General features: G+C 38.1%; 1 protein-coding gene across 1 annotated transcript in view; it reads right to left on the reverse strand.

The window, feature by feature from the left end:
* LOC107656977 (protein phosphatase 1 regulatory subunit 37-like) overlaps positions 1 to 2,716 on the reverse strand; it is a 49,913-nt gene extending 47,197 nt beyond the window's left edge. Inside the window, exon 1 of the mRNA XM_016444942.1 lies at positions 1,140 to 2,716. Coding sequence (XP_016300428.1) covers positions 1,140 to 1,791 — 652 coding nt within the window. The 5' untranslated portion in view covers positions 1,792 to 2,716. The remainder of the gene's footprint in view (positions 1 to 1,139) is intronic.
* Positions 2,717 to 13,010: the final 10,294 nt, after the last annotated feature.

Raw genomic sequence — 13,010 nt, forward strand, 5'->3', positions numbered from 1 at the left:
CGATCTACATAAATGCGTCTATGTTCGCGCGAATCATTCGTGAATCGTGATCCAGCTTCACCTACAGAAGAAGTGAGTATAAGTGTTTTTTTAATGAATCTTTGTAAATCGCCTTTCCTAATAATGTGCTATTTAATTCGTGTGCTGTTCTGACACGAGTTATTTCTGAGCGCGTACACCTGAATCGCGCACACTAAAAAAGCGCCTGATTACTGGACCAAGTTATCTTTTGTGTCTGATTGCACGAATACTGTCAAAAACACACAAGAGTTACATATAAACACAGCTGGTTATGTCTAAAGTGAAAGTAAACTGTTGAGAGAAAAACGTATGCGTGCCTGTATATCAGATGCGTGCAGGTCTTAAAGTGACAGCAGACTAATAGTACTAAACATGCTGCCGCTTGTAATTAAAGGGATAGTTCACCCAAAAATTTTAATTATTTACTCATTCTCATGTTGTCCCAAACCTGTATTAATTTATTTTTTGGGTGAACTATCTCTTTAATTACAAGCGGCAGCATGTTTAGTACTATTAGTCTGCTGTCACTTTAAGACCTTTAAAACAACAAAACACAAAGAGAAATGTAGTACTTTAATAGTTACTGTAATAAGAATCAATGTATAATTTATACAGTGAAGTATAGTGTTTTATTTTTATATTTGTTAATTTAATTTCTTGAATGCTACTGCTAAATACACCTACTGTACCTGCAAAATAAAGCAATGTCTGTTTTATTTGTATATTATGTGTCTTTGTCATTATTTTAGCTTTGTTCAAAAAATAAGAACAAAGATTTTATCTTCGCCCACCTTGGCCTAAATATCTGCCATTCTTTTTTATTTTATATTTTGTCATATATTTGACAATATTTTGTCTTGGTTTCTAAAATAGGGAAATTAGTTTGCCTGCACTGCTCAGACAACTTGCAAAATAGTAAAACCAAGATGATAAAATCTCGTGATATGATATTTTGCCATATCAGTACCCTACTCAGCAGGGACCGAAAAGTTGAGCACAATTACGCAAAGCTTTTAGAGCAGAGCAACAATGCAAACCGCAGGAGATGAGCTCTGAGTTTGGGATGTAACTCAATATTTGAGGGTTCGAAAGTGATGCAAGAAATGTAAAGGTCTCACCGTGTCTCCAAGGGTCCTTTGGCTCAACCGCACCCGAGACGATGTCTTCGTCTGATGGAAAGGTCACCCTTTTGGACCCGTGCTTAATCCCAGCTCCATTGCCTGGTGTTGTAGCCGCTGACGTGGTTTCTGAGGACACATCCTCACGACGTTCTTCCGGAGGTTGCTGTGAATGCAGTTCTATGTCAGCTTCTGATGTTAAGGAGTTTTCACAATGAGAGGCACTTTCCTCATTTTGAGTCTGAGCTGTTGGCTCGAACTCCAAAACGCCATTTTCATCCAGACTTAAATCCACACCGATATCCATCTCACCACCATCATCATCCCCGTCATCTCCAACCGGTGGTGCCTCAAACTTGCTTGTATTCTGTTGCAAATCACCGGCAGAACCGTTAACAGGGTCGGCTGACACCGCAACAGATCCGTTGTTTTTACTATGTGGTGCTTTGAGCTCAGAAGAACCATCATCCTTGGGATGGACGTCTTTTAACCTGGTCAGGACGGTAGCGTCCCTTTCCCCCAGATCTCCATCCATCAGCAGGAGGCCGTCACGGGGAAGGATCTCGTCCACGGGTTGTGATATAGTGTTGTCAGGCACATTGCACAAATCTATAGCACTGCACAAATCTACAGCTTGTTCCTCACAATTCATCTTCTCATTTCCAGGGAGCTGGAGCACACGCCGCTGCCTGTCAAAACTAAGAGAAGTTCCCTCAATCACCTACAAAACAGTTCAATCCTCTCAAACCCAGTTCAATATTTCCTTAATAAGCGCATTGCATACTAAAAGCTCACATCATAGCTGTAAACAATCTCTTATTTATGCACCTCACTCAATTCATACGGTCGCTAGTATTGATTTAAAGGGTTGCATAAGGCATTTAACTCTATCCTGTCTTGATTCGTTTCTTTAGCAATCCTAAGAAAGTTGTAAACACCTACAACATCTTTCAAAGTCAATCTGAATCAGTTTAATCCGCATTAAGAGAGAATATCTCACATCATGTTGACAACATTGTGCTCTTTAGGTCCCTGTCCACCATTAATACTGTTGCTTTCCTCTCATCGTGTTCAAGAATAAGTTAAGCACTGACAGATGTATTTAAATCTGAAACATTAGATTATAAAAACCAGGCGTGGGATGATGAAGGTGATGATGAAGATGACGAAGATGAAGCTTTCTCCACCGGCCTGCTCTCCTACAGCAAGACGACTAAAGTACTAAAACTGACTCTTTAAGCCAATGAAGTAAAGTGCAACAGCATGTTTAAGGCTCCAGGAGTGTTTTAAAGCTGTCAAGACGAGGGATCCTGCTCTGTCACTTTCCGTGTCGCAGTGAACACAAATAAAAACAGGCGTCGCGCTCCGGAGCACAAACACCGCCACAAACGGCCTCGTCTGCTGCGTGTAAACAGTCTATTCCGGCCGCCTTGTGTGAACGACGTTAAACAGATCGCTAAAACGCGCAGGCAGCGGGGAAAAGAGAAAAACCGTGGCCCGGTGTAGCTCCGGTCCGGACCGACCGCGCGTCTGTTGACTGTTCGCAGCTACGTCATCGCCCCAGGATGGAAAAGCGAAGGAGATTTTAGCGGCCGCACTTTCGGCGCTTCAACTCGAGCGCTTGTTTATGAGGACGTGTACGAAATAAAATCACAAAGTTGCTTGTGTGTTATGTTTCTGTGGCAGCTTTTCGTTCGCAGCACCTGGGGCTATCACAATTTATCTAGATTGGCAGTTACAGTAAATCACTCTAAAAAATAGTTAAACGAATCAGTTGACATTTGAACTTTGCCAAACAGCTGGCGCGTTGGATGCGTGTAATAGAGAAAAACATATTGCAGATTTATTTAGTCATTTATTTTACCCCTGCATTAATGTTTTTTTTTATGGTTCTTTGTATATTGTTTATATTATATATCTTGTTGTAATCTGTTTTGATCTGTACATGTGTGTATTTACCTTTATATAGGCCTATGTTCAATACAAAAAATAAATAACTAAAGAAAGAAAGAAAAAGAAAAGAAAAAAACTAAAATAAATAAATAAAGTTTGATTTAGTCTATTAGGTAAATTACATATATTTAGAAAAATAGGCACTTTGCAAACCATATACTTCATATTTTATAAATAACGTCGAATAATAGGCCTATGTTAAACTTTTGGGGGTTAGGGTTGGGGAGGGACTAAGTTTGGCATTAAAATAATTTTCTGGTCATAACAATCCCATCTGCATCTGAAACGGAGAATGATGTGCTCCTCACCTTGCATCTTTTTAGTATTACGGTAGTTTTAAATCTTTATGAAATAGTTTTATAAATCCTTGCTCTCTTCAGTTGAAAAAAAAACTATATTTTTTCCTATTTTTTATTTTACTGTATATGGTTTTTTGATGGTTTAAAGTAGACCTGAACATGAGTCTGTGTTCACTACACAATCAGTTAATCCATCTCAACACTAGAGGTCAGCGACACCTCAATTCTAATCTAATTTCTAATCTAATTCTGATCTCTACATGCCATAAAATAACAATACTGATGCCAAATAAACAGTATTCCAAAGTAGGAATATATGTGAATGCTTTGCTGTACCTGTTTAGCACTTTACCACAATAGATAGAATGAGGGAGATCTATCTATCTATCTATCTATCTATCTATCTATCTATCTATCTATCTATCTATCTATCTATCTATCTATCTATCTGGCTAGCTATATATCTGTCTGTCTGTCTATCTATTATCTGTCTGTCTATCTATGTAGCTAGCTAGCTAGCTATATATCTGTCTGTCTATCTATCTATCTATCTATCTAGCTAGCTAGCTATATATCTGTCTGTCTGTCTATCTATCTGTCTATCTATCATCTATCTATCTAGCTAGCTAGCTATATATCTGTCTGTCTGTCTGTCTATCTATCTATCTATCATCTATCTATCTATCTAGCTAGCTAGCTACCAAAACAAATAATCACAAATGGCTGTTTCTTGACATCAGAGATTCCCGCCTCCCTCACGCCGGACTAATATTTTATACCATAGTGGCCCTTTGTGGGCCCTTGGTGGCCTGTTCTCCGTCTCACGACCCATTTCCAGTTGAAATATCAACAAGCCTCGACACTCAAACCTCTTAGCACTATTGTATACCTCTATTACAATTCTGAAATTACTAACCAAACCATTTGAACGTTCAGGCTCTAATTCTTCAGGCCTGTCTAATGTGCGACGTGGCCCTTCATCTGTGCAGAAGACAGAAACAATTACCAGAACACTTCTGCATCCTGGGGCTGCAGCTGTAACGCAGTTAGCAGCGGTTTAATTTAGCGAAGACGAGAAACAGAGACCTCCCACAGGTGGCTGAAAGTAAATATTTTAACATCAAATTGGAGGCACTCGCTTAGCTTGTTTTTCAATGCGATTTTTCTGGGCTTCCTCTGCAGTTATTAATGGCTATTTGTGCCACTGCCAGTGGTCCGGTTTGAGGAAAACCAACTGCATCCTGTGCGCATTTTCTTTACCCGACCGTGAAAAGAAACTGAGAGCAAGTGTGGGAAACTTTGAAGACTGAAGCCTTGCGATGTGGCATAACCGCGCTTCGGTTCATTTCTGACAGACCCTTCAAGATGACTCTTCCTCTGTCAGGTGTGGACATGCCTTATTTGACACCACAGGAAACCACAGATCTGTTTGAACTTCCTGTAAGGTTGCCATGGCTGCGCTTTTTAAGTGTCCCTCAGCATTTGATTTATTTTGCACATTGCGCGAAATGAAAACGGATCCAACAATGATTCTTGTCATAGGGGAGGCTGCCGTCTTTGTCAGGACATTACTCATGCGCTCTTCTCCATAGATCCATTCAACTGACATCAGTTTTAAGATTTCTGCAATTTATCTGCGCAAGCCATAAGAAAGCCATAGGTCTTGTGGAGGTTTTAGACTCGAAGAAGGCGCTGGGAGCATTGGGGAAAATGTTGAGTGTGTTTATCCCATCCATCTCTTTGTGAACTGAAAACAGGACATCACAGGAGAAAATTCAGTCTTAATGTTTGTGTTGGCTTTCCTCGAAGTGTGCGGTGGGTTTCAGGGTGTGTCTTGAAATGATTTTCGACAGAGCGGCTCTTTCCACCTGTTTCTGCACACCATCTATCAGGTGTGTGTGTGTGTGTGTGTGGGTGGGAGGCAGGTGCTTGGGAATGGGAGCGCTTTTACTGTTGGGCTGTCAGGGAGGCCCGAATCTCCCCCAGCCAGCTGTAAATCCACAAATGTGGCGAGTTGGAGGATGTTACTCTTACTTTATCTCAGGTCGGTTCACTCGGTGCTTTGCTTTATGGAGATATCAGGCAGAAGCTGGGGGAGAAGGCATTGGGTCCCAGGGAAAGAATTCATCTTCTAAATAAACCAAATCCAAGAGTTAATCGCTAATGCTTTTCACACACTTAGGGAGTGAGAATGAGGCTTCGGTCAATGAAGTGTTAAGACTGCCTTCTTTTAGCTGTACTACATGGACTTTATTAAAAAGATTCATGTTTGTTTGCTTTAGATTTCATGATTGCGGTTGCTAAGGCGTTTTGAATAACTGTCAAAACAAGTAATTTATTTGTGAGACACTCCTTGCTATTTATAAAATACATGTTATAAACATGTTATAAAATTTATTTCATACAAGCTATAAGTTCAACTTGAATATACAACCTGAATATACAATATATATACCATTGAAAAGTTTAGGGTTAGTATTTTATTAATTTTTTTTGAAAGAAATTAAAGGAATAGCTCAGCCAAAAATGAAAATTTCCAAGATGTAGATGAGTTTGTTTCTTCATCAGGTTTGGAGAAATGTAGCACTGCATCACTGTCTCAGCAATGGATGCTCTGCAGTGAATGGGTGCCGTCAGAATGAGAGTCCAAACAGCTGATAAAAGCATCGCAATAATCCACAAGTAATCCACACCACTCCAGTCCATCAGTTAAGAATCAAATCCAACTTTAACTTTAAACAATTTCTTTCTGCTAAAATCAATAATCTATAGTCTTTTATCAATAATGCTGCTTTCTCCCGTTAAAAATATGTCTAGTCTGAATCTGGAGAGAAATCTGCACAGATCAGGCACTTCAGTTTACAAGCCAAAACCGATGTGAGAGATCAACAGGAGATATAGACTTTTTCACGGAGGAAGCGTTATTATGGATTGTGGACTCATATTTTGGCCAGAAGCAAATGCGTTTTCTTACAAACGCATAACTTTTGTCTTCTCCAGATGTTAACTGATGGACTGGAGTGGTGTGGATTACTTGTGGATTATTGTGATGTTTTTATCAGCTGTTTGGACTCTCATTCTGACGGCACCCATTCACTGCAGAGCATCCACTGCTGAGACACTGATGCAGTGCTACATTTCTCCAAATCTGATGAAGAATTAAACTCATCCTAATCTTGGATGGCCTGAGGGTGAGGATAATTTCAGCAGATTTTAATTTATGGGTGAATTATTCCTTTCTTTTAATACTTTTATTAAGCAAGGATTCATTAAATAGACATTCTAAATGCATTTTTATTTTGATACAAAACGTTTCTATTTTAAATAAATGCCATTTTTAACTTTCTATTAATCAGAGAATCATAGAATTAATTCAACATCTTTCTTAAAGAACAGCTGATCTAAATCTGCCTTCATCCAGCTGAACTACATGGACTTTATTAAATGTGTTCATGTTTGTTTACTTCAGATTGAATGTATGCGGTTGCTAAGGTGTTCTGAATGGCTGTTGGTGTGTTTCTATGTAATTACAAGATTATTGCTTGGTGGTTTCTTACCGGACCATGTCAAAACAACCCATTCCAAAGTCACACAGATCCCTTCTTAAATGTAAATCTCTGGTATTTTTTATTTTCTCTCCTGTTTTAAGTCTGGCCACTTAGAAAAGTAATCTTGTCAACAAGCTGCATGATTTAAGGTATCAAGTCAACCATGCATTTTCCTAGACTGCATTATTGGTTGTTTCAAAGATTGTTTTTCAACTTGAAAACCACATACAACAGTTCAAAGCCAAAGTCTTTGGTTTCATAAGCAATAATATTCAGTATGATTAATTGTATCATAACTCGACTGCATGCTCATCCTTACTGGCAATTGTCATGAAATCACGCCTCATATATAAATGAGGTACAATGAGTCTGAATGGCTCTCATCTCTCATCTCATCTCTTTTCATTCTGCTTTTTTATGGAGATGCATGTCCATGTTTATTTCTGTTACTATGAAACTAAGTACAGTGCGTATTGGACCACACGTTTGCAAGAGAGCGAGAGCAACATAAAGGTTAAGTTTCATGTTTTCCAGTCCCTAAGGACACTCTTTATAAACAGGCAAACATTCTGGGCTTGTGTGTAATGAATGCATATACACGTGTATTTACACAGATGGTACATATTTAGAGAACCTTACATGAACACACACATGGGATAAATGCAAAGTGTCAGTCTATAAATAAATTCTAGGCTGAATTCCTATGACTTGTTTTAGCACAAGGAGAAATATTCATAAACACCTTCATTAGGGGTCATTCGTGGGACAATATGAAATTTTGGGGTCAATTTTTTGGTAGCATTTTACAATGAGGTTCCATTTGTTAACTATATATAATGCATAAACTAACATTAACCATGAGCAATGTATTTGTTACAGTATTTATTAATCTTTATTAACATTAGTTACTAAGAAATTCAACTGTTCATTGTTAGTTCATGTTAGCTCGGGTCTGTTAAATAACATTAATAGATACAAATTTTCATTTTAATCATTTATTAGTAAATATTGGAATCAACATTAACTAAGTGTTTTTCATTGTTAGTTTATGTTAACTAATGTTAACAAATGGAACCTTATTGTAAAGTGTTACCGAATTATTTTTTAAAATAAACTTTTGTTTATTCAGCAAAGATGCATTACATTTATCAAAAGTCAGGGTAAAGGCTTTCATAATGTTTTGTAATACATAGTATTTCAAATAAAAGTTAATCAGAGAATCCTGAAAAATCCTGAATCACAAAAATCACAAAATTATTCCAGAAAAATATTGTGCAGCACAACAGTTTTCAACATTGATAATAATCAGAAATGTTTCTTGAGCAGCAAATCAGCTTATTATAATGATTTCTGAAGATCATGTGACACTGAAGACTGGAGTAATGATGCTGAAAATACACAAGAATAAATGACACTTTAAAATGTATTACAATAGAAAATTGATATTATAAAGTATAACAATATTTCACAATATAACTGTTTTACAGCAGTATTATATAAATAAATGCAGCCTTGGTGAGCACGAGAGATTTATTTTAAAAACATTATAAAATCTTACAGACACCAAACTTTTGAAGAGTAGTTTACATATATATTATTATTATTATTATTTTTTAATCCATAAATGTATTTTATTTTTTTACATAATTAAAAAGCATGCACCAAAGGTGCATTCATGGTGTAAAGAAGATATTTCATGACTTTTTTACTTGGTTACACCACCTGACATTTTCAGAACCATTGAAACAAAATGTGGGAGAAAGTGCTGCACATTTTTCAATAGCGTATGAAGCCTGAAGATTACATTTCAAGAACTTGGCACTTGCGTTTAAACCAGGTTTTTAAAAGATTTCTCCTCCTCATCAACTCAAGACATCCTTATTTGTCACTGAACCATATATAAACACATCAGTCTATTTGTAAAGCGATACCCACGCAGCAGTTTGGAGACGTTTTTATACATCAGAGTTCAGCCAACACAGACATTAATCAAATCAATCTTTCGACACGCGCACACGGAAATACAAACACTGGCCTTACATGCTTCCTGTCACTTATCCCATCAGTTGCACATTCTGGCTGCGCGCCTGCTGCCGTTTATTAATGAGCTAAAGGACTCAGATGGCAGACAGGCGTTAAACCGCAATTTGCTCTCACCTTTCTCTCTCTTTGTTTTTCCTCTGTGTCTCTCTTTCTCTTCCTCACAGTTTCCCTCAAGCATTTCTCGGGCCGCGGGACAAAACGGGGGTGAAGGAGGAAAGGATAGGCCAGTCTGTCGGCTGATAACTTCCACATGTCTGTAAGGTTTTTGAATCACAAAAGCACCTCTTCTCCTTAAAGCCTGCCGAAAGCAACAGAGGAGATATAAAAGCCATGGACCTATTTGATCTGCGACCGAGCACCTGCGAAGTGGGGACCGTCGACCAGTCAGAGCAATTTCTCTTCCTTCCCTCCTCTTCTTTTCATACGGCCATCTGCGCGTCCATTCATTGAACTCTACCTATGCAGCGTGACCTTCTTTCCTCTCCAACATGTGATTTAAATGCTCTTTTATCTCTTCCTACGCCCCAACACCCTGACCCCAAAGACACTCACGAACTAAGTATGTGAATGCAAACACTTCTGGATATGCAGGCTCGATTTTGTGCGTCAGTAGCTACATATACCTCAATTGGACTGAAAAGCCTTCATAGACCTGGTAATAGACCTGAAATAACTAAACTTGTAATTATGACTTCAAAAGTGGGAAGTAGGACATTTCGGATAGCATTAGTTAAACATTTGCGTGCACGTAAAGAATGTTTCTCTCCTCTTTCCTCTAGACACCCTGTGATGCTCTTTGTGATCTCTCGAGGTTTCACCTTTAACTGCTTTTTCACCCTGCCACACCCCTTGCGTCCTCACCCCGCTTCTTTTAAATATTCATTTCCGCCCTGAATGTATTTGGGAGAGCTTCCTGCACCAGTCTCACTGGTTTCCCTGAAAGATCTGTAGGAAGCGGCGTGGATGGAGTTGCTGTGTGTCCTGGCGCCGGAGTGCATCCAGAGAGTTGTTTAAAAACCGACGGAGGGGTGGGTGTCTGCATCACCCGTTAGTTTGCCCCTCTCCATCAGATCTCTCTCTCATTACCGCCATTACTCCTGCTCTTGACTCAAGTAGTTGTGCTTGTTCAGGACCTCGTCCATGGGATCTGTTGTTTGCTTTGACATCTGAGGGAGAAAATGCGGTCCTGGAGGGAGGCTCAGTTTTGCTGTCTAAACCTCTTTCTCTCACTGGTAATATGTCCGATTTGTCATCTCATAGCACCTGTAATAAGTCTGAATTACTAGCATATGCTGCTCTAGTTTATAGGCCTACTTGTGAAACATTAAGCCCTTATAATTCTGTATAAGTCTGCACACTCTACCTTTTTCTTCATATATCTATGCCTGGGATGAAAACTTGTCCAGGTCACATTTCACCACAAAAACAAAGGAGAAAATGAGCAATTACTTTTACATTTCCATAGACCATCATAAAACCATTATTTTTTTGTTTTCTCATCACTCTTTAATTTCATGATAATTAAGCATAGTCCCTCTCAAAATGTCATTACTTTAAGGCATACTGAGAACATCTCTTTTTTCATTCTCATTGTTAACAGCAATTCTGTACTGTGTTGCAGTAAAATACTTCAATGCAATATTTTTATATGCATCAGGATAAAAAAAAGAAGAGCAACTGGATACTATGCTGTATAAATACTTTATTGCTTTTTTGCATTTTTACATAAAGTAAAATGGTTAAAATATGCTTAATTGTCATTAAATTAATGGCACAGTACTCATGAAAAAAACGTAATAGTTTTTAAAATAGGCTTGTTTTCTATGGGCAAAATAAATCTTACAATTTATTTAGTTTGTTTTAAGGGTGAGATGTTATTATTTTGGTGCAATAATTTTGTTCGTATTGTTTTTATATGATCATATAGGCTATCATCAAATAGTCAACAATCATATTGCATCAAAAGTCAAATTTGCAATAAATACAACAAAAGAATATAATAAACAGGTCGAAAACATAATGATGAACAGCAGATTCTATAGCAAAGAAGATTCGGATCTGTGAATCATTTTTGGAATCTATTCATTTACATGAACCGTCCAAACAAACCGATTCACTAGAATGAATCGGATTTTCCTGTGCTAAAATAGTAAGACTCAGGTGAACTGATTCACTCGACTCAATCGAATTTTCAACACTACAGTACATATAAGAGAAAATGCTGTTTCGGATGAATCGGTTCACTAATGAATCAAACGTTCCGATGCTGCGTGTTTGAGTATCACTCCCTCAACTCACTCGACGCCTCGACAGTAAGATTGCGTGCTCATTATGTATCATTAAAATAGCGATTCAGTGTTTTATCGTGCTATACCACTACAGTTTTGGAAAAAGTAGTTTGTTACTGGAAAAGCTACGCGAATTTGTAAATAGTTTAACCACTGTCAAACTTCTTGTAAGTAGCGTCACATTTTCACAGTAAGCCCAATTATGTTGTTTCTGCAGCCATAGCAGCAACAAGTACGGTGATTCAAGACGATGACAGATTTTTGACATTGTCTGAGGCCTGAACCCAGAGCAGCCTTTTCTCATTTTGTTTCAGGTTTACACATGTGCTACTTAACAAAAGTCAGACTTGGACAACTTGACTGCAATTATAATGCTACAGTTTATGAATCTGAGGGCAATCCAGTCCAAATAAAGCACAAAATGGACTCCGGCTCTACCAATGGGATAGTCAGAGTATAACTCAGGCCGCGACAGGGGACAAAAGCAGTGTTTCTGTTTATTTGCATTTTGGACTCAATGTGCACGGCAGCATAATTGCTGAGGATCCTCTCAGAGGTGGTCCGACTCGATTTGAGATGAAGGTAGGGCTGATTTTAGTGGTTTGGTGATATTTGCTAAACCTCTGCTGTTTACCATAGTAATTAAGCCGTTTCTGAGCAGTGGGTCTCAAAGTACAGGCCTCGTGTCCCTGCGTGTCAGTTTGACAATAACATTCAGCCTGATTCGAGTCTGCTGATAGCGTGAGAACTTGAGATATATGTAAGTGCGTGAGCGAAACAGAGGACATGTGTTGTTGTGAGTGTGAGTGTGTTTGTGTGTGGGATGGTGAGCTGGGTTGGGCCAGTACAGGAAGTATTACGACTTAGCACGTTTGGTTTTCTCATTCTGGCAATGAGCAGCATGTAATTTATCTTATTGTACCATAACCAGGGCCAGAAACAGAAGGGAACTTACTGATTTCTGACTCTTGACTTTGTAAGATTTCAGGCCTTCCACTGAAAATCTGCCAGGCTGTCTGAATCAAAAGATTATCAATCTGTGGCGGTTTGCTGACTCGAGATATCCAGGTTATGTAGAACCTTATGGTTTGATAAGCCAACACTGGGGGGGGGGAAATTAAGATTTACTCTGTTTTCTTTTGCAAGTACATTTCATGCATGAAAGTAAGTAAAATCTAAATTAAGTGCAATTACCAAGTACATACTTTTGATTTTGCTCATTTTAGGGCAAGTCTTTAAACTAAAGTGAACGTTAGCATAGCTGTGTTCATTGAATGAAGCAAAAAACACTATTGTCATCATATAACTATCCTTCAGTCCAACCACAAGCTCTACACTTCAGCACAATGGCAACCACAAAATCATCAACAACAGAAAGTCTTTTAAATGTCCAACATTAAACACTAACATGCCTTTGCCCTTACTCAGAAACGCATAAAATAACACTCACTTTCAACATTTACTTTCCCAATTCAGTCCTATGCAAACAAAGTGTTTCAGTTAATGCAACACAAATTAATTAAATGAACTTCAATTTTGTATATTTAAGTGGATTGGATACAGTGTGATAAAATGTGGTAAAATAGCTAATTTTAATTAAATAAATTGAACAAGCAGCAAATATATATATTGTAGCGAATCAGCTCATGGGGAAATATGAATAATTAATAATAACTAGTTATAATTAATTATAAATATTTAGATCCGCTGTAGATATTTACTTGACCTCTCAGGGTCAAC

Source organism: Sinocyclocheilus anshuiensis, unplaced genomic scaffold (assembly GCF_001515605.1).
Source record: "Sinocyclocheilus anshuiensis isolate Anshui unplaced genomic scaffold, SAMN03320099.WGS_v1.1 scaffold1052, whole genome shotgun sequence".
NCBI lineage: Eukaryota > Metazoa > Chordata > Actinopteri > Cypriniformes > Cyprinidae > Sinocyclocheilus > Sinocyclocheilus anshuiensis.